The sequence below is a fragment of the Ammospiza nelsoni genome, chromosome 3 (assembly GCF_027579445.1).
Source record: "Ammospiza nelsoni isolate bAmmNel1 chromosome 3, bAmmNel1.pri, whole genome shotgun sequence".
Lineage (NCBI taxonomy): Eukaryota > Metazoa > Chordata > Aves > Passeriformes > Passerellidae > Ammospiza > Ammospiza nelsoni.
In genome coordinates, this window is record NC_080635.1 from 42,998,884 (window position 1) to 43,019,620 (window position 20,737).

General features: G+C 43.1%; 1 protein-coding gene across 2 annotated transcripts; it reads left to right on the forward strand.

Moving 5' to 3' along the window:
* The first annotated feature begins 94 nt into the window (after positions 1-94).
* On the forward strand, positions 95-19,671 carry TAF5L (TATA-box binding protein associated factor 5 like). Of its 2 annotated transcripts, XM_059468377.1 has the most exons (5): positions 95-261; positions 4,323-4,467; positions 9,053-9,157; positions 11,900-12,624; positions 17,650-19,671. In XM_059468377.1, exons 2-5 carry the CDS (start codon positions 4,326-4,328, stop codon positions 18,445-18,447), a joined length of 1,770 nt encoding a protein of 589 aa, XP_059324360.1. In that variant the 5' UTR covers positions 95-261; positions 4,323-4,325; the 3' UTR covers positions 18,448-19,671. The 2 variants fall into 2 exon arrangements, with proteins under 2 accessions (XP_059324360.1, XP_059324359.1); XM_059468376.1 differs by lacking the exon at positions 95-261 and having other exon boundaries at positions 987-4,467.
* Positions 19,672-20,737: the final 1,066 nt, after the last annotated feature.

Sequence of the window (20,737 nt, forward strand, 5' to 3'; positions counted from 1 at the left end):
GCGGCCAGAGGGCGCTTGCGCGGCCCCGGCCCCGCTCCCGCCCGCCCCAGCGTGTGTCAGCCGGGCCATGGAGCGGCCGCCGCCGCCGCCCGCCGGGCCCCGGGCAGCACCGGCCGCGCCACCGGCACCGGCCCTCAGGGGAGGCGGCAGCGGCGGCGCGCCCGCCGGCAGCGCTCGGCTCCGCTGTGTGCAGTGACAGCGCCCCCCGGCCGCGCCGGCCCCCGCCTGCCTCCCGCCGCCTCCCGCCGCCTGCGATGCTCAGTGAGTGGGGACCGGCCCGGGGCCGCGGCCCGGGGCCCGCACGGGGGGGCGCGGGGGCGGGGCCGGCGGCGGGAGCAGGGCCCGGGCGTCCGCGGGCCGCCTCGTGGCGGAGGCCCGCAGGCCCGGCGCGGCCGGCGGCTCCGGCGGCTCCCGGCAGGGGCACCTCGGGCACGGGCGCGGCCCTGGGGCAGCCCCGGCTGCAGACGGGCCGAGCGCGTGCCCTGCGCCCGGAGGTCGTGGGGGGGCCTCTGGTCGTGATATTCTTCTTTCCCTTGGAAAGTGCGTGGGTTTAATAAGCCTCTTCTTATCGCGCCATCTCTCTTCCCTTTGCTTTTTTTTTTTTTTTTTTTTTTTTTTGCTTTTTTTTTTTTTTAATATTGACAGGAGAAGGCTTTAAGTTTGGCGTCCCTTCAGCGAGCGCCCTTCGGCCCGCGGAGCAGCCGCAGGACAGGCGCGGGCCCCGCAGGGCTCCCGGCCCCGGTGACCCCGGCAGGGCCCACAGGCCGGCAGTGCCCACAGGCCGGCAGTGCCGGGTGGGTCCCGCGGCTCCGCTCGGCCCAGGAAGGGCCCGGCGCTGGCGGAGCCCGAGCCGAGGTGGTGTCAGGGGGGTTGGAGGAAAGCGTGTCCCGCAGGTCCCGCCGAGGACATCGGTGAAGCGCTGCTTTGCACCGACTTGGGGCCGCGGGGGGATCGGGGGGAAACAATGTGGAATTGGCAAAGCGTCTTTCGTGGACGGTGAGCCAGATCTCGGTCCAAATGCAAATGGATTCATGCTCTTTTAAAATCACAGCTGTTCCCTCTCTCCCTCTTCACATGAATGCCACTGCTCAGGCGAAAGCCTTCTCCGTAGTTCCTGCTGCCCTGTTTTCCTATTTTGCACCACTACCGTGCTCTCCAAGTCAACTTGTCATGTTTACTTGCCTGTTTTTGTGAATTGCAGCTGCTGCATGTGCGACATCCTTGGCTCTTAGGTCATGGTTATCTCCATATCAGTTTATCCTTATGTCATTTATTCTGAAATTTTGTATATTTCAGATTATCCTAATGTCACAAAATTAAAAATTGAGACCTATTATTGTTGGTAGGCCCCACATTTCACCTGCAGTGATAAAGGATAAAAGATTATTTTTTGCTGTCCAAAACTGAGGCCTGAGACAGAGTTCTTATTAGAGAATATTCAAAATATGCTTTTGTTTTATGCTTTTATTAGTTTGGGGGTTGGGTGTTTTTTAATCTAGCTCTCTGGTGCTCACAGGTCTTTCCTCAGTCTGTTGGAAGAAAGAGACTGCTGTCCCAGTGTTGGGACAGGAATCCAGAGTCTTTAAAAGCAGTGTTTCCAGTGCTAGTTTTTAAGTTCTTTTTAGTGTGTCTGTACTGGGATTATTTCAAGGCCGTGGAATCTGCCTAAACCTGTACCTGAAATGTAGCATAGGCGGGAAAATAATTTCCTTGGCCCAATGCTTAGTTCACAACTAACTTCCAGCTTTTCCAGGAAGGAGGAATTTGCAATGTGTTTTGTGTTATTAGCCTCTGCTCTGTTCTTTTTTTTTTAGTAGTTCTGGTTCCTCAAAAAAAATTACCTAAACCTTTTTTTAGTGCTCCAGTTTGGAACACTGCAGAAAATGCTGTATTGTAGCTCTGCATTCTCACAATGTGATCTTTCTTCTCTCTTTTCTTATTTATTTTGCTTATCAGTGAAATTAGTTAGCACCATTAGTATTTATTATTCTCTTTGGCTGTTCAAGGAGAATGAGACAACTGGGACTTCTGAACAATTGTTTCAAGCTTAATCCATTTTGTGAACAGGGAACTCTATATGCTTTCAGTTTATTACATATTTTGGAGATTATCCTCAGTTATGAGAGCTAGAATCTTAAAATTGATTGGAAGTTAAAAATTGGAGGCTTGTCCTTTAATGCCTTTAAATTCTGCATCATTGACGTGTTGTGAATTGGTGTAGCTTGGACCTTGAACCAGGCTGACAGTATTTTGGGAGGCCATTCTTATGTTTATTTTATGATACACTCTAATTTTGATTAAAGGCTCAATAAAGAATATTTGTAGGAGCGTTGCTTTTGCTCTTGCACTTTTCCTGAATGCTTTTCCTGCCTTGGTGGCATTGTTCTTTGTAATGCTGAGTGTGAAGTATAAAGGCAAAGTGAAGGAAGAAGCAAAGAGCTGAAATTAGAGTATGGGTGACTGCTGTTTCTGATGCTAATGGGTATTTCTAATGAAGACACACAGTTCCCGTTGTGTCACCTGGGAGGAGGGAAAAAAATCTCCTTGAGATGCTGCTAACATCCCCTACTGTGATTGCAGAGGGGAGTACACAGAGGAGCAAGGAACTGTACAGATTGCATAAATGCCTCGGTGTGGGCCTGGGCAAATCGCCTGCACATGAGTCCGTGCAGCTGGCTGAAATGCAGAATGGTAACAGTACCTTATGAGGCTTAGTTAAAGGGTGTTTTTTAGGAGGGTGCTACATTGCTGGTCCATCCTTGGGTCCACTCTACGTGGTGATCTTGGTAAGAGTTCTGTCTTTCCTACAGTTTTGTGCAGCAGAAGTGTTACACTTGAGACAGTGTCTCAAATACAACTTCTTTGATTGCAGATGAAAAGGAAGTTTGCTTTTGGAGTGAAAGAAGGTGTTGAAAACTTTTTATTTTAATGGGTCTATCTGAAAATGCTTTGAAAACTCCCACCTGTTGATGCCCCTTCCCCACACTCAACAGTTACTTAACCTGTGGGAACAAATGGGAATCTTTTTACGGTTTTCACCCAAGCATGTGGATTTGCAATTCCACATATCTGTTGAAAGTGAACTATTGCTGAAACCTTGCATCCTCATCCACTTGTACCTAACTTCACAGAAGGGTTATTTTTCTAACAAGTGGAATAAGCACTAAAATGTGCATGGGTATTAGAAAAAAACTCATTTGTATTTTTAAAGCTGTCCTTTTGGTAGAAATAAGGGTTCTTACAAAAGGAGGAAGGGCATCCTTGTCTCTCTCAGAGAAGCTGAGTTTCATCAGATTTAGCTGCTCAAACCAGGAAGCACTAGCGCTCAGGAAACATTCATGTCATTGGTAGTGGGGCTGTAAGGTGTTAAACTGTTTCCAGGCAGGCTTTACCTGGTGTTGTGATAGGAAGAAACCCCTGTGGCTTAGTTGTGCTTTTCAGGTTATCTAAACTTGTGTGTAAAGTCAATGGCTGTTGTGAAGGATTGGTGCAGTCAGCGATTACCCAAATAGCAAGGGAGCGGTAGCATTCATCTTACTGAGGTTCCTTTATTACAAGCCAAGGACTAAAGGTAACCTTGGGCTCATTTTGATTTTGAGGTACTTCCAAGCAGTGTTTGTGAGGATGGGTTCCTAAATGTATATTTTAAAAAAAAACCTTCAAAAGATTATTTCTGTTTCAAACTTCTGTAAGAGGGAAGCCTGCATAGGTCAAGGCAGATGATAAAGAAGGCTCTGCTTTTAATTTCCCTCTTTTTTTTCCTGGGGACCGTCTGAGTGAAGTGCCAGAAATCTAGCTCTAACCTTTAAGTTCAGCCAATAAGCTTTTGCTTCTTGGCCTCTCCAAATAGGTTTGCTATATAAAGCATTATGTTTCCAAAATTTCCATCTTTGTATGTTAATTTCTCATTCCACTGAGTCTTCTGGAGGTTTTTTTTTTTGTTGGTTGGTCAAGCAGAGAAACCAGAAAGTGAAGATTACTCAAACTGCTGCTGTCAAAACTCAAGGAGGAGAGATATTCCCTTTTTATGAGCTGTTTTTAACAAAAATGCTTCAGTTCACCATTGTGGTTTTAGTTCAGAATCCTCAAAACTGTTTTTGATTCCTCTGTGAAATCAGTAAAATTAGGCAGCAAAATATCTTCAGGAATCTACAAAATGTCTGGGCCATAGTACTGAGAGGCAAATCCCTGAAGGTTCTGTTTCATACCTCAGCAACAAAACTACAGAGATGTTTGTTTTCTATCAGTATCGATGCACCTGCAGGCTAGGTGGATCTCAGGCTGCCCTGCAAGAGTCTCATCATCTCTTTCCTTCTTTCGAGGTCATGAAACGCGTACGCACAGAGCAGATTCAGATGGCAGTGTCCTGCTACCTCAAGCGCCGTCAGTATGTGGACTCGGAAGGTCCCCTGAAACAAGGGCTGAGGCTATGTCAGACGGCTGAAGAGATGGCAGCTAATCTCACAGGTAATCCTATCGTGTTTTCCATGACTACCTCTTGGCAGAGTTGTGAGCGCGTGTGCTGGCAGCTGTATGAATTTGTCTGCACATGTGGACATTTCTCGTTTGAAATTAAGAAATTTCTCACTGTTAAGTTGACGTGAATTGTGAACTTTGGAAGAATGAAAATGTGGGTGGAAGTGTAACAAGGTGACGTTCATAGTCAATGAAACATCAGGCTTAAATGCCATGTGAGGATAATGGAAAATACACGTTTTATCCCAAATAACATGAAGTCTTGGTGAGTAGTGGTGCTTTGGAATGGAAGGGAGAAGAACCTAGATGAAAAAGGAAGTAGAAGCAGGAAATTCTGCTGTACCTTTGTACTCCAGCAGAGTTATATAATGTGAAATTAAAGTGATAAGGCTGGGTCTTTTTCTGGCATAGTCAGCTTTGTAGTTGTGAGAAGTCTGCTCTTGTCATTTGGGGAAAAAACCCAAAACCTTCAGTGAACGAGAAAAGGCATGGAGGGAGATAAATTTCCTTCTCTTTCTTAAAGACTTCAGAATCCTGCCACACTGCTTGCTTTCCAAATTCTGTCTATGAAAATTGTCATTGTAATTATTATTTTTGTTTCAACAAACTCTGCTGCTGCTTGAGCACATAGAAGTATTGAAAGGATGAAAGCTATGTGGATGTTATAGAGATTAAATTTACTTGTAAAAGTAATAGAAAATACTGGGCTGACATTTTGGGTAAAAAAGCAAGGAGAAACTTTTTTCTCTCAATGAAACTGCCTAGATTATGACAGTATCTCAGACAAAGGGGAGTGGTGGAGTTACTTGTAATATGACTTAATTTGACAAAATATTAGTAGCTATTTAACTGTGTTTGTGGTTAGATAAGGTTGGATGCAGGAACAGATAAAATACTGTGGTAAAATAAAGGTATTCCTTACCTTTACATCTTAGTATTTTTCCTTACCTTTATGTCTTAGTACTTTTCATTTCCTTGCTTTTTTCAGCCTAACAGAAGTTTATTGCAGTCTCTGAAAAAGTACTGGGAAAGATGGGGAAAGAATGAAACCAAAGTAAACTGCTGAATTGTTTTTCAGTGGGAGATTTTTTTGTGAGAAGTGGGTAGAAAGGTCGGTGTCAGAACATGCTCAGAATGTGATACCAGCCATATGAGGAGGACACAGAAGTGTCTGAAGTAGTGGAGATGAACTGAATTACAAGCCCCTTGGAAAAAAAAATAATAAAGAGTGTGAATGAGTGTGTGTTTACATTTTGTCTTTTTTTACTGAAAAAATAAAAATTCCACAAAATATTATTACTAAATTTCATGGTAGTCTGAATCCTCTTGCCAGTGCATGTTTTTTGTAGATGGGCATTGAGAATTTAGTCATCAGTTTTTGTTAGAACTGAAAATGGGCTGCTCTCATGTGTTCAGCTGCTTACTACTTCTTGTCAGATGTGCTTGCAGTGAGCTGTCAGTGAGCATTCTGCAGTTCCAGTAGTGACTGTTAGAAAAATGTCTGTAAAAGTAAACCCAAGCCTGTTACTTAATCTGACAGCAGATGCTGAAAATACTTTCTGCTGCAGTCATCTTAGTTTTGCAAACTGAGTAAAAACTGAGCAGATTGCAAAGCCTGCAGTGCTTTATTTTGGGGAAAGTGATCAAATGTGTTTTTCTGAAGATGTTTTTGCTTGTTCCTTAGCAAAGCTCACCTTCTTTTTTATGTTCAGCTCTACTGTTTGACTTTTAAATTTAACTAGCTTGTGTGAATGGGAGACTTGGAGGGGACTTCAGAAGGTGATCTGGTGCAACCTTTTCTGTGGGAGACGGAGCCCAGATAAGATTATCTAGAATTCTGTCTGATGATATCTGCAGTAAAATATAGCACAGAGCTTCCTTGTGATTATGCCATATTTCTCTAGAAAACAAGAACAATGTCTGAGGACAGAGTGAGTGACCAAGGAACACTGCCCATAGCACTGTGTATGAATATCTGTATATTGTATGTATGTACATAATAATGTACAAAAATATGGACATAAATAATGTACAATTATACATCATCATACTCACCTAAAATAGGAATCAGTTGCTGTTACACAACATTTACAGTAGTCCCACATTTGTTAGCTGGAAGCAATTCTGCTGATAGCCAACACACAAGACCAGGAGGGTACTGTCCATATCCCTGAGTTAGGAGTGAGCTCCTTTGAATATCCTATCAGGTTGCATAGCTGGCTGCACTTACTGGATGTGGAGGAGCAGATATTTCCAATAGATGTTCTTATGACCACTGGGGAAGGTAGAAAAGAAACTGTGGTGGGTTTATTAACATATGAGAAAGATACAGCCAGTGTTTTATTTCTACCAGGTGGAAAATGTGCATGAAATTTTACTCTTGTTTTGGAATCAGTTGACTTCTTGATCCTTTTTGCAGTTCTCATTGGTTTAAAGTTTTGGGAAGGCAAAGAATTAGAATTTATTAGAGCTGTCTGCTATGTAGGGTTCATTTAGCATTTGCTGGATGGGAATAAGCTCTAGCATCATTTACTGCAAGAATAGGCCATAATGGTTACCCAGTCAGAGTGTTTCAAGACAGATAGACAAAGATGATACTCCACTTTCTGAAGCATGAAGTACACCTTAATTTTGGAATTAAGTTGCTTATGCAGAGAAAGTTGTGCCCTGGAGAAAATACCTTATAAAGTCTAGGCCAATGAGTTGTGCTTGCACAGCATGAGCAAGGTGGCAGGCCATTGCCATTCCTGCAGAAATGAGGTCACCAGATCTCTGTGAAGAGTTGATTGTTGCATGTCATCCTGTGATAGACAGCATAAGAGACAGGCCCTCATATTTCTGTATTTCTTGGCTTTTACAAAGAGTTGCATGGGTGACATTGGAAACTGTCAGTGAGTATTCTAGAGTTACTATGTGTGCATACGTGTAGTTTACTTTCTTGTGCTGAATATTGATTATATGCAATTTTACATACAAATAGCAGAGCTTTTTACTTTAGGTATTGAGTCGTACCAGTTTGTGAACATGGAGTTCTTACCATCTTTGAGCTTCTGAAGCAGCCAGGCTGTAGAAAGCTCAGTGTAGCTGTGCCTTTCAGCAAGTTATATTCGTTTATATCTGAACTGATTTAGGAGATGATATCATATTGGTGCTGGAATCTGGTTTTGTTTTGATTTTATTTTTTCCCAAGAGAGAATGATGAGCTCAGCCCATTTCTCTGTTTCAAGAGCTGAATTCAGCTTGCCAAACATACCTCCTGTATTTACATGAACTGAAGGAAGGTAAACCTGTGTCTTAGCAGAGAGAAAGAGAGAGAGGAGTGAGGGAAGAATAGCAGCAGGCTGCCTGTGTACCATGTGCTGATCTCTTTCTAATTAGAGGCATTGAGATGAGCTGGAGGCTGGCCTATCTCTCTGTAGCGTGTGAACATTTGATAATGTTGTTTATAGACTTCCAGGGCTGTCAGACTTGTGCCTCTGTGCATGAGCCAAATGCTGGAACAAAAAGGCCCCCAGTCAATCAAGAGTAGAAAGTCAGAGGATGGAAAGTGGTGCAGGGCAAGGAAGACCAAAATAAGTTGAAGTGAAAGTATTAAAAATAGGGGGTTTGGAGGGGATGAGAGTTATAATTTGAAGAAAAAAAACTGAAAGAGAAATAGTGAAACTCCTTGCTTTTTTGTGCTCTACTTAGAACAGCAAAACTTGGGTTTCTAATCACTGGCATTTGCATGTGCCTGGGGTTCCTTGATGCATGTCTGTAAACTTGCATGAAGTCTCCTGTGGATTCCAGGCCATTAGCAGAACAGGAAAGGTTTGGTGCCGGAGAAGGAGAAGCCAGTTCCCTTCCTAAACAGTTCAGAACCGCTTTTTCCAGAATCTGGTTCTGAAAAAGAGTTTAATGTGGTCTGAGGAGATTGTAACAACTGGGCTTGTGGGCAGTTGTCAGCTCCCCCTTAACCTAAAATCCTCAGGGAGGAGGGAAGATTTTGGTTAAAAATTACAAAGGGTTTGCTTAGACATTCAGTGTTTTCTCCCCCACCTCTGTAAGACTTAATAAATGATAATAATTTGTTGTAAATTATAATGACCGGGACAAGAAATTTGAGAATCTGAAGTAGTGTCACTTTAGACCTTTTCATGATGGTTGGTGCGACTCACTGAAAAAGAAACTTTAATTTGGAGAAAGTTGTATGTTGCTTTCTTCATCTTTTCTGAGTGTAAAGTTGTAAAACCACAGTTGTAAAACTTCTAAGGGGTCTCTGATGGTTGTTACACTGAACTTATTGAGAATTTAATGTTGTATTTGAAAACTTGAAAATGTGTTCTGGGTGGAGCAGGTGAGTTGCTGAGATTTTTAGGGTGGGTTTTAGCTTTCAGTGAGCTTTCTCCTTCATGATCTGTCTAGGTGGTTAATGCCATGTTTAGATGCTTTGGACTATGTCATACCTGAATGGTTTTAAAGATGAAATGTCATCTGAGTGGCTGCATACCTTGGACTTTATGAGAAGCTTTGTTTTCAGACACATATGTAAAAAACCTTAAATCCTTATATAAGTTTTGCTTTTTTTATTTCACAGTCCAATCTGAGTCTGGTTGTGCCAACGTCGTGTCTGCAGCTCCCTGCCTGGCAGAGCCCCAGCAATATGAAGTACAGTTTGGACGATTACGCAATTTTCTGACAGGTAAATCAAAAAACACAGACTGACTTCTTTTGTCATTGAAATGAGTAAAGGGTAATATAGTAAAATTTGAAATCATGTCTCTAACAATGTTTTGATTTCTAGTTTTGAGATTTCAGTTAAAATAGAAATATTTCATTTTTCTGGTTTTGGTTGTTTTCTATGTGCTGAATAGCTTTGCCTTTTATAGATGGCTGGCTCTTTGCTCTTTCTTGTTCAAGCATTTGCACTTTGTAGGTCTTCTAGACAGCACCATTTTTACATAGGACAGGAAGGAAAATCAGTGTTTTATGTGAAAGGCAAGTAACTGAGAAAAGACTGTAGTTCTCTGTTGTATTCTAGTTTAAGGTTTTTAACTTTATCCATAATTGCCTTGTTTTTATGATGATCTGGATTTCTAAGGGAGGATTTGTTCCTGTAAATTTAGCTGTACTAGCTTTGAGAGTGGAGCAATACAGCAAAGTAAAAATTATCTTACTCCATAATGATGCAGAAGTCAAATAATTATTTAATTTTTTTAATAATTATTCTATATTTTTTTAACAAGTACTCTTGGCAATGTCCTTATTTCTTCTATAAGTCTCCAGCATGGGAAGAAGAAAGCAGACAGAATTTTTAAAGAATAGTACCAAGGAAAGTGATGCTGTCGCACACAACATTTGTCCAGTGTAAGGATTTGATCCCACTGTGCATAACATTGGGATTATTATTTCTGATAGTTTTGGAAGGGAAGGGAGCAGGAAGGCAAAGGCAGAAAATAGTGAATTCTTGGAGCCTTGTCATCTACAGCAGTTCAATACCTTTGCACTTTAGTATTTGAAGTAAATCCTTATGGTTTAATAGATTTTTAGAAGTATGATAGCTCTGTTCAGTGCTTGGTGAAGTGCTGGCTTAATGTTTGATGAAGTGCTAGGTTTTGGTATTCAGGTGGACTGCTTTCATCTTTTTTGTCCCTGTTGCTCTAGTTTGATATCTTACACAGATGAACTACCTCTGTTTGTTCAAGGGAGTAGCTTGCCAACCAGCCACAAGGCACAGCAGGGCACTTCCCATTTCTGTGATGCCTGCCCCACTGAGGAGTGGGCAGGGGATTAGTGACACAGAGTAACTTAACTAAGCAGTCTCTAGTTCAACCACCTGTTCAAAGCAGGGCAAGATGGGTGTTTGATCAGGTTGCTCAGAGCCTTTTCCAGTCAGATTTAGAAAATCAAACACTCTGGAGGTTGCTGTGCATCTCTGGGGCCCTGCTGCAATTCAGTGGGAATTTCCCTTGCAGCAGCTTGCCTGTTGTCCTTCCATTGAGCACCTCTGAGAAGAGCTGGCTCCTTTGCCTCTATAATGCCCCACTGGGTACTGAAGGCAAGCAGTTGAATACCCCCTTATTCTTCAAGCTAGGCAGACCCAGCTCCTGTAACCTCTTCATATGTTCCTAGGGAACATTTTCTTTGTTCCTGTTTCTGCTAACTTCCCATCTCTTCCCTTTTTCCCCTACTGCAAAGTGAGGTCCTTCCTCTTGTTTCATTTTTGGGCTAGTGCCCCTGGAGAAAAAAAGAGACCTGCTGACTGCTTAGAATTTTTACTACATGCAGACCACTGTTTTCACTGGCTTTGGCCCAGTTTCAGTGGGACAGGAAGAAGAGTGATGCTCAAGTATGCAAATATGTATGCATACACTGCACTCCATGCATAATCTGTAGTTAGTCCTGTAGAAATGAGACAGAGACACAGTATGGACTAGAGAAAGTCTGGCAGAGTGCTCAACACGAAGGAAAAATAACGTAATGGAAAGGGAAAAAAGAGATCATGCGTTGGTGAGTGGCAGGAGGGAAGAGCATGTTGAAAAACAGCAATGCTTTCTGCATTTTGAGGATCAGCAAATGTTTTTAGGATCAGCAGTGCCTATTTGTTTTCCAGTAATTGGGACCATTTGGTCCTGTAGTAGTAACTCGTTGTGGCCCTGTTTGTTGCTATGGTGTTGGGCAGGCTCTGCTCCTCACAGCTCCCTGCAGCTGGCAAACAGCCCCAGAGAAGCTGAGGAAGGAGGGGTGGAGCTGTTGCACAGAGCAGCCTCTGCAAGGTACTGCACAGCCTAATCGGGGTTTGTTACACTGTGTACTAGGAATTACTGCTGGGATTTGCCTTGGCAGAGACAGAAAAGCATGTACATGGGCAGGCACAGAAATAAAACAGGAGCACAGCATATTGCAGTACATTTTGGAAACTGTAGCTTCCTTTCCCCTGAAGACAAATCAGTTCCATCCAAAGCACCACACTCACGTTTTACTGAAGCTGAGAGGAAAAAAGCTCAGGCCAGATAAGCTAGATAAATAATTTTGGCTTAAACACTTAAAATACTCTTTTAAATATAATTAATACATTTTAAAGTTCATTTATCACAATAAACAAAGGATACAAAGAGCATGCTTTTTCTTTTGAAATAAATGGGGAAAATTCAACTGTCATGTATTTTATGAGGTGGTATATTATTAGTTGTCCCACACCTGAAAAGACTTTTTGAAATATCTGCGTTTTGTTCTGACAAGGTACCTCACTGATGTGGCAATCTCTATTGTACCTCTTTTAGATGACAGAAGTTTGCTTAGATGTGACAGCAAATGTCTCTTTTTTGCTTGCTTTCCAATGTCACTGTCAGGGCTTTCTCAGTAGTCATCCTTGCTCTATTTTATTCCCAATAGGAAGTGGTTTGAGAAGTCATTCAAAGTTTTTTGGTTTTTTTTAATATAGATTCAGATTCTCAGCACAGCCATGAAGTGATGCCTCTTCTGTATCCCCTCTTCGTCTACCTCCATCTGAACATGGTCCAGAATGGCCTAAAAAGCACAGTGGACAGTTTTTACAGCCGCTTCCATGGCATGTTCCTGCAGAATGCCAGCCAGAAGGATATCATTGAACAGTTGCAGACTACCATGACTATTCAAGATATCCTGTCCAACTTGAAGCTCCGGGCTTTTCTGGACAACAAGTATGTCATCCGCCTTCAAGAGGACAGCTACAACTACCTTCTTCGCTACCTCCAAAGTGACAACAACAACGCCCTGTGCAAAGTCCTGACCTTGCACATTCACCTGGATGTGCAGCCTGCCAAGAGGACTGACTACCAGCTCTATGCCGGTGGGAGCTCCTCACGCAACGAGAGCAACGGCCTGGAGCCCAGCGACGTGCCAGCTTCCATTCTGCAGAATGAGGCAGCGCTGGATTTACTGCAGGACAGCATTAAACGCGTCAAGGACGGGCCCCCTTCCTTAACCACCATCTGTTTCTATGCCTTCTATAACACAGAGCAGTTGCTGAACACTGCAGAGATTTCACCAAATAGCAAGCTGCTCGCTGCTGGGTTCGATAATTCATGTGTGAAGCTGTGGAGCCTGCGCTCCAGGAAGTTGAAATCTGAGCCCCACCTTGTTGATGTGTCCCGCATCCGTTTGGCTTGTGACATCCTGGATGAGGAGGTTTGGATACCCTTTTTCCCCCTTCTTCCCCTTCTACTGGCCTGCTTTGAGCATGGAGTGTTGAGTATGTAGTCATGTGCTAGGGAACTCTGAGGCTGTTGCACAACTTGCCTGCCTTGATGCACAGATTTGATAACCTACTGTCATCCTTGTTCTTCCCTGCAGTGGTTGTAAGTGGTAAACTGAGGTGCAATCAGTCTGTGCTTAGGTCATAGATTGTTAGTCCTGGGTGCTGATCCCCTTCCTCCAGCTGTCCTGGAAGAGATGACAGTAGACAGGCAACCCAGAAAGGACAGATGACTAGAGTAGGCTCTCTTCTCTGAGGAGCATCGAGCCTTCTTTGGGATGAGAAGTAGCTCAGAACAGCCAGGCAGAAGGGTGGAGAGAAGGGCAGACGCACAGGAAGAGGAAAATATAGACACGGTAAGGAAAAGAGCTAAAGAAGTCTGATCAGATGCCTGTGCGCAAAACTGTATTTCAGGTGTCACCTTAATTTACCAGAGGTCAAGAGTTATGGAAAAATTATGCAAAATGTCTCTGTTAAGGAATCTGAAGTAGAAACTTTTGAGGTTTCCTACTCCAGAATGCTGGAGAGAAGAACGGGGATGTGTGTACCATTACTTCACATGCAGTGCTAAGTGGCACCTTTTACTTGACCTTTTTTTTTTTTTCTAGTCACAGCTTTTCTTCCCTCTCCACACAACTGCCCAAGCAGCAACTTCTATCTGGTTAGAGATCAAAATTTTGACTCTTCTGTTATTTAATCACTCTTCTCCTTAAAAAAAAAAAAAAACTAACTCATTTGTTCTTGTGTTGAGTGTTTAGCAGGAGAGACCCCTTTTTTCTACTGTTTTTTCTTCTAAAAAATATTTAATGGCAAGGTTCTATTTATTTTGGAAGAGTGCCGAGAGCTTGGTGATTTAGGGATCTGTGATTAGGGATTGCTTTGTTAAACAGCTTGAGAAAAGAGGCAGACATCAAGGTGAGACAGCACAGCAGCATGTTCACTGTTTCCCAGGTTAGCCTTTTTGCAGAGTGAGCAGGTAAGTGGGTCAGACTAGCCCAAAATAGAGTTATGGACTCATTTTCATTGTAAACTGCAAGAGTTCATAGGGCATGTGACTGTGTATTGCCCATCATAGAAGCCAAATATCAGCACCTGCAATAGAGAAAAGTTTGGTAAATCAGCAGGTCACCTTCTTTGGCTCTGGACTGTGGAAAAGTGAGATACTGCCAGGTTATCAGGAGTGTGTGTATTAACTTTTTTTGGCATGTAGTCATAGACTTGCTTATTATACATGTATTAGGAGACAGCCATGGAATCCTGGAATTCATGGAATCCTGAATAGCTTTTGGTGGCTATTGGATGTTTTGTGTACAGGTCTGAAGCAAAAAACTGGTCAAAACCCAGCACAGATCAAAGTAATCATTGCCCTGAATAATTTCCACCACTGACAAAACAAATAGTCACCTGAGCAGGAGTTCAGAATTGAGGGAGGATACCAATACCAGCCTCAACACAAATTTGGTTACCAAATGCAAATGAAAGCTCCTTGACTACAAGAAAATAAAATCAGTTATCTGGGAGCCCTAAGTGGAAATACACAGGCACCTACAGCATTGCAGGTGGGAACAGACCAGCAATTGCATTGATTCCATGGGAGAGGAAGCCATAGATACCAAGACCAACCAGACTACCTTGACTGGGCTGCTGCAGCTCAGTGTGAGCAGGGACTGTATTTCAGATTGTCACGGCAGTCTGATCAGCGGCAATTCAAAGGGATAAAGCTGATTCACACTTTGACAAAGAACAAAAATTCTGAATGCACTTTGACATTACTTCTGTGAGTTCTATGGAATAACTTATGAGGATGTTAAAATTTGGTTTGGTTGATTTCTGTATTGTATAATTAGCTTTGGATAATGTATTTAAATAGTAATGAATTAAATAAGTAATCTTCAGCATGGTTTTTTATTTTCTGCAAGGAAACGGGTCCTTCCTTTTGTGCAGTCACAAAGGTCTAAAATCATGCTAGTTTCAGTGGATGTTGTTCAAGGTGGCACTAAAGCTACTCTGTTGGGTTTATTAATTCTTCTTATGAAGGAGAGTGTGTGTGTGTATATATACATATATGTAAACCAAGGTGAGACTTAGCAAATGTGTTAGAACAAGATTTTTCCTAGTCCATGTGAAGCCTTTTGGTCACTAAGGTCAAAATCATCTTCTAGGTGTAGTTTTACTAAATTTTGCTCAGTGTCATGCTGCAGTGTACTTCACTAATGTAGTCTTGCTTCTTGCAAATAAGAGAGGCTTATTATTTTGGAATACAGTAATTCTGTTTTCTTTATAGTAGCATCTCATAAATGCCACTTTACAGTCTCTCTTACTTTGGGTCCAGTATAAAAATGGAGTTTTGTAGCTGTACAAATGAAAGTATTGTTTGTCTCTGCAATTTTACCATGCTCATTGCTGGTACTCCATAAATCAACATCAGAAAATAATGCTCTGTTCCAAGCGACAACAGTGCCAGCCTTTAAATCCTGTGAAGACTAAGACTTGACCCCATTTAGCTCTGCTTCTAAGGTTCTGCTTTTAAGTGGCAGTGGTCCTTCAAGTGATAATGAGTGGGGATGATGCTTGCTTGATGGCAGATAGGAGGGAATTCTGGAAGTAGCAGTAAAAAATGTCCTGCAAAGTGTGCCATCCTTCTTCTTCATTCCCTGCTAGGGCATCTCTGCTACAGGCAGATATGAGGTCTTCCTTTTGGCATCTTTAGAGCACTGCAGGATGAGAGAGATTATGACGCCCAGGAAAGCCTGTTACTGGTTAGAAAAAAAAAAAGAGGAGGAATGTGAGCTTATGGTTTGTTTCTCCTTGAGGCTATCATTGTTGCTTTTTGAGGCTTGGTGGCTGCACTTGCAGCTGCCTTGCTAATCTGGTCAGCAGAGTAACTTGGATAGGGAGGAAACTGAAAAATGTGGTGACTCAGAAGCATTATAGATGTGCTGTTTTCAGTGAGCTGTGACAGGAGTGTGCAGTTGTGCTAAGTGAGTGTCAAACAGAAAGATAAGATTTGCTACCTGTGACCATATAGGAGTAGGAGTTTCAGTGCTGCAGAAGGTGTTGTCAAGTCTCCTGGTACAGTAATACAAGGAGGGAAGAGGAGGTGCTTGCAGACAGCCCATGTAGCCTTGTATTTGAATGCACAAAATTAAGTACCTGGACTTGCAAAATTTGCAGAAACTGTAGTACAATACAGGCAGCTTGAATGGGCAGTGGTAACTTGTCAGAAATCTTATGGTCATAATTAAATAGTACAAAATGCTGCAGGTATCAGCCATTCTCTTTTAATGTGGCAACACAGCCTAGAGATGCTGTAGATTCCAGTAAGCCATGCTCTATCTGAGGTAGAAAAGCAATTTGAATAAGAATGGTGCCTTGCATGCCAGAGCCTGCAGTTTGTCTCTGCCTCACCTCCATAGCAGAGAGGAAGTTGGCTCCCAGCCCCACCATAACGCTCCCATGGGCACTGAGGAGAAGCAGCATTGTTAAAGATGGCTTGCTGCCTACTACATTCTGTGCTGTTGAGATGGAGAAAGGCAAGGAGATGGCCAAGTCAGAGTTTGCTCACCTCCAGCATGAAATTTGAAACCACTGGAGGAGAAGCACTTTCTGGGCTATTGCTAAGTCCGAAGCCAAACTGTCTGTGGGTCCTGAGGTCTGGGGTGGGGGTGTGGGAGATAGAGGGCTGCTTACAACACACTGACTTCTGCTGCTCTGACTTCTGCTGGTTGTCAACAGTCCAGCAGCCCTGGGGAATTGGGTTTCCTCTCAGGGCAGGAAGTGCTCCTTCTGCAGGAAATGGGCCAGTTCAAGATGATAAATGATAAAGGGGCTGCTCACAAACAAAAGGATGTTGTGTTGAATTTGATATGCAGAGATTGTCTGTGAATGAGTGTTACTGATTCAGTACTAAGGAAAAGTGTCCTCCTGACAGCCCTGAGGAGGGCTGGTGTCAGGCTACTATGCAGTTGTACCCCAAGCAAGGGTCATCTTGTACTGTCAGTGAGACCCATGCTTGTCAGGCAAGGACACTTCTGAGATCTCTTGAAACCTGTGTAGTCTGTAGCCTTAGAGTGTCAGGAGGTGCTACCTGAGTAGGCTTTTAGAGACTCTTACCATCCATCAGGAGATTCCTTTAGCTCAGCTCCCTGAATAGTCTTTAAACACAAAAGTCTTTACTTGTTGACTGTCTGCCCTGGTACTTGAATTGGAGAATAACAGGATAGAAAGGTTTCCAGTGCCATCATTTTTGTGATTGTTCATCTTCTCCTATGCCAAAATAGATACATTGGCCTAAATAAGCTGCATACATTTGCTATTCTCGAAGGTGGTTCTTGGAGGGTGAGGATGTGAAAGCATCCTGATGGAGCTTGGAGGTAGAAATGGGTGTTAGAGCCTTGCTGCATTTCTGTTCACTTGCGGGATTGAGAAAGAAGGTTAAGCAGACAGCTTGTCAAATATGCTTTGTCTTTCCATCTCCTGCCTTTTGTTTAAGATGTCTCTGATTGTTTCCCTTCTCTGGGAGATTCATTTCCAACAATGACCACACAAAAAGAGTAGATGCCAAGAACTGCTTTCAACATCTTAGCCAAGTGTTTCTGTAGTAGAGTGGATAGAGACTATGCATATGTTTTGCTGAAAACATATTTTAGCAAAAGGAAAAATGTCATTAAATATTTTTTCCCCTCTGTGCCTGCAGTCTCAGGTTAGGATGCCTTCTGGACCGAGCATAAGGCTACCAAAATTAAAGTCTTATCTCACCATCTCTTTCAGTATTCACTTGTAGCAAATGTACCAGCAATGTTGGTGTCTCAGAGTTGCACAAACTGTGCCACATCTAAAGTAAATAATCTAACTCATTCTGTACTAGCACCCTCCTGGTTTTCTCGTGGAGGTTTTTATATTTGTTGAACAGATAAACATGCTTTCCTTCCTTGTTTCTTTTTCTTCTTCATGACCAGGAGGAAGAGGATGACAACGCAGGCACAGAAATGAAGATCCTGAGAGGACACTGTGGACCTGTGTATAGCACAAGGTTCCTTTCAGACAGTTCAGGACTCTTATCTTGTTCTGAGGACATGTCCATCAGGTACTGGGACCTCGGAAGCTTTACAAACACTGTGTTGTACCAAGGACATGCCTATCCTGTCTGGGATTTGGATATTAGCCCCTGCAGCCTGTACTTTGCCAGCGGTTCCCACGATCGCACCGCGAGGCTCTGGTCGTTCGATCGGACGTACCCGCTGCGAATATACGCGGGCCATTTGGCCGACGTGGACTGCATCAAGTTCCACCCCAATTCCAACTACTTAGCCACGGGCTCCACGGACAAAACCGTGCGCCTGTGGAGCACCCAGCAGGGCAACTCGGTGCGGCTTTTCACCGGGCACCGGGGCCCCGTGCTGGCGCTCGCCTTCTCCCCCAACGGTAAGTACCTGGCATCGGCAGGTGAAGACCAGCGGCTGAAGCTGTGGGACTTGGCATCAGGAACTCTTTACAAAGAACTGAGGGGGCACACAGACAACATAACTAGCCTTACTTTTAGCCCTGACAGTAGTTTAATTGCTTCGGCGTCGATGGACAATTCGGTTCGGGTCTGGGACATTCGGAACACGTACTGCAACGCCCCTGCAGATGGGTCTTCCAGTGAACTGGTTGGTGTATATACCGGACAGATGAATAATGTACTGAGCGTACAGTTCATGGCCTGTAACCTTCTTCTAGTGACTGGAATTGCACAAGAAAATCAGGAACATTAATTTTGCTTTTTGTCTTAGGGAAGTGGGTGAGTGTCTTGTATGCCAGAGTCCATTGCAAACTGAGATTACTGACTGTGAAACACTTCTCTTCCTCTGCCCCCTTGAAAGGCATGTTCAGAGTGATGCAAATGCTTTAAGATGTCACAAAAACGCCTGTGCTGTTGAACAGAATAAGGAAAAAAAGGAGGATTGATGAAAACACATACACATTTTAATTTTGTACTTTTAGGAATGGGAAAAAGGGGAGTAAATCCAGTAACTTGAGGAAACTGAAAGCCTGGCCCAGACAAGTGAAGCTGCCAACCAGATAAGCTGGTGACCTGCACTTAAATATCCTTCATTGATTGATGGGCACATCTTATCTACTGTTAATTCGGCTTGAGTGTGTGGAGAACTACTGGCCCAGTGGTTTTTGTTTTGTTTTGCTTTTGCTTTCCTGGTATTGCAGAGGACCAGCATTTTTAAGGCCCTTCTATTAAAAGAACATTATGTATTTTCTACAGTGATAGTAGTCCTAACTATTTCAGCTCCCTATAGCACTTCTGGAATATTTTGGACTAAATAAGTAGAAAATACCCTTGTTCTTTTTCAGTAAGGGCAAGGAAATCTGACCTCAGTTGGGGCCCATCTCTGCATTGTTGTTTGGGTTTGGTTCCTGGTACTAGCTGTGATTATGTGTATTTATGTTCCATTAATTAGGAAATTTTCTGACTCTGGTTGCACTGTGTTTTGAGGATGGGAGGACAGTGGGGACAGAGTGGTGGCTTTAAGAATAACAAACAACTTGCCTTGTCTGGAGGGAGGGCACCATAGAATGGAAACAGCCATGTTTGGACTCCTAATGGAAACAGGGCATGGCAACCCACCACTGCACCTCACAGAAAGATTTCCATAAATGGAAGTTGGCAGTATAGGGAGAGGGGGATGAGGAGAAACACACAAAGTGACATGGGAAAAATAGTATTACTAAATTATTGTGTGTACACAGAGGCAGCTCTGCCAGTGTTGGATTTTTCTCAAATGTTGCAATACCGGTTTCATGAACATTTTGTGAGATAAATCATCAGCATTTACAAGGATCTGCAGAAAAAGCACGTTCTAGTTTGTCATTTGGAGAGATTAAATATTTCTGCTTTCTGGAAAGAGTTATTTTGTATTTTGTTTTCTATTAAAAGCATTTAGTTTAAAAAGAAAAATAAAAATTGTTTGGTCCCTTTCTGGGAAGTTCACTCTGACTTTTTGAGAAGAAGAGGGCAGCAGCTTCCCCTACACTGCATGAGACAGATGCCCTTTGAGGCTTTGAGGCTGAATCTGGTGGTCTCGCTCACTTGGTGCTGTTTTGATATCACCCTGCTTGCTTTCCACAGAGCTGATGGGACACATCATGGAATGGGATATTGATCCAGCTTTGTAGGCCAGCTGATATGTATGGGAAGGATCTAGGTACCCCCTGAGGTTAGCACTGCACCTGAAGGCCTCAGTCTGTAGTACTACATGACTTTTACTTTGTGGTTTGATGTGTCAAAATGCCTCTTTCAAGCAGATGTCTTCTAGACAGACTGTGGGTATTAAATGATAATTCCCATCAGCTTCCCTCAGCCCTGCTGGATTTTCATGAGAAAATTGTCTTGAATGTCTAAACAATCTAAGAGTTTAGACAACAACTCACAGTTGCCATTTTATTTTATTGTCTATTTACAAAACAGTAAACTACAAAAATTTTTTATCAGACAAGTGTTTGACCATTCTGGCATTAACCGCGGCATGTGCTGCAGCTCAGTGCTGGGAGTACCAGAAACCCCTCTGTACCCCTTGGAGTTGAATGGCACTGCTGATCTGATGGCTGCATATCAGAAGTGTGAAGCCAGACAAGAATTGGGCATGTTGGGGAAAAATGTATGGAAGACAGTAGTGTTGCTGATGTTTTGTGCTATGCAGGTCTTTAGAGAGACCTCCTTCAGCTCTGTTGAGTCAATACTGACCAAACACATGGTATTTTTCAACCTGCAGTAATCCCTTTGTTTTGAGTGGTTTTGCTGGATTCTGTAGATTCTAGCCCAAAGATTTTATTGTGAAATGACTGTTTTGGCTGAATGCCTATGTGAATACCCAGGAAGGATATGGCCCACCAGTGCTCACTGGAACTCATTTTGCTGTTGGTTGCCGTATGTCCTGAGCAGTGTTTAGATTTAGAGCAGCTGGAGTTTTGGTCCTGAAGGAGAGCAAACAACCAAAAGGGGAGGGGGGAGGAAGGGAAGGGGAGGAGGAAGGGGGAAAGAGTAGGGGGCAG

Bases quoted from the DNA above. Each gene is read 5' to 3' on its own strand.
- TAF5L (XM_059468376.1), top strand. From the start codon at position 4,230: ATGTTTGTTTTCTATCAGTATCGATGCACCTGCAGGCTAGGTGGATCT. The intron at 4,468-9,052 runs GTAATCCTATCG...TTTATTTCACAG, and splicing joins GATGGCAGCTAATCTCACAG to TCCAATCTGAGTCTGGTTGT. The intron at 12,625-17,649 runs GTTTGGATACCC...CTTCATGACCAG, and splicing joins GTGACATCCTGGATGAGGAG to GAGGAAGAGGATGACAACGC.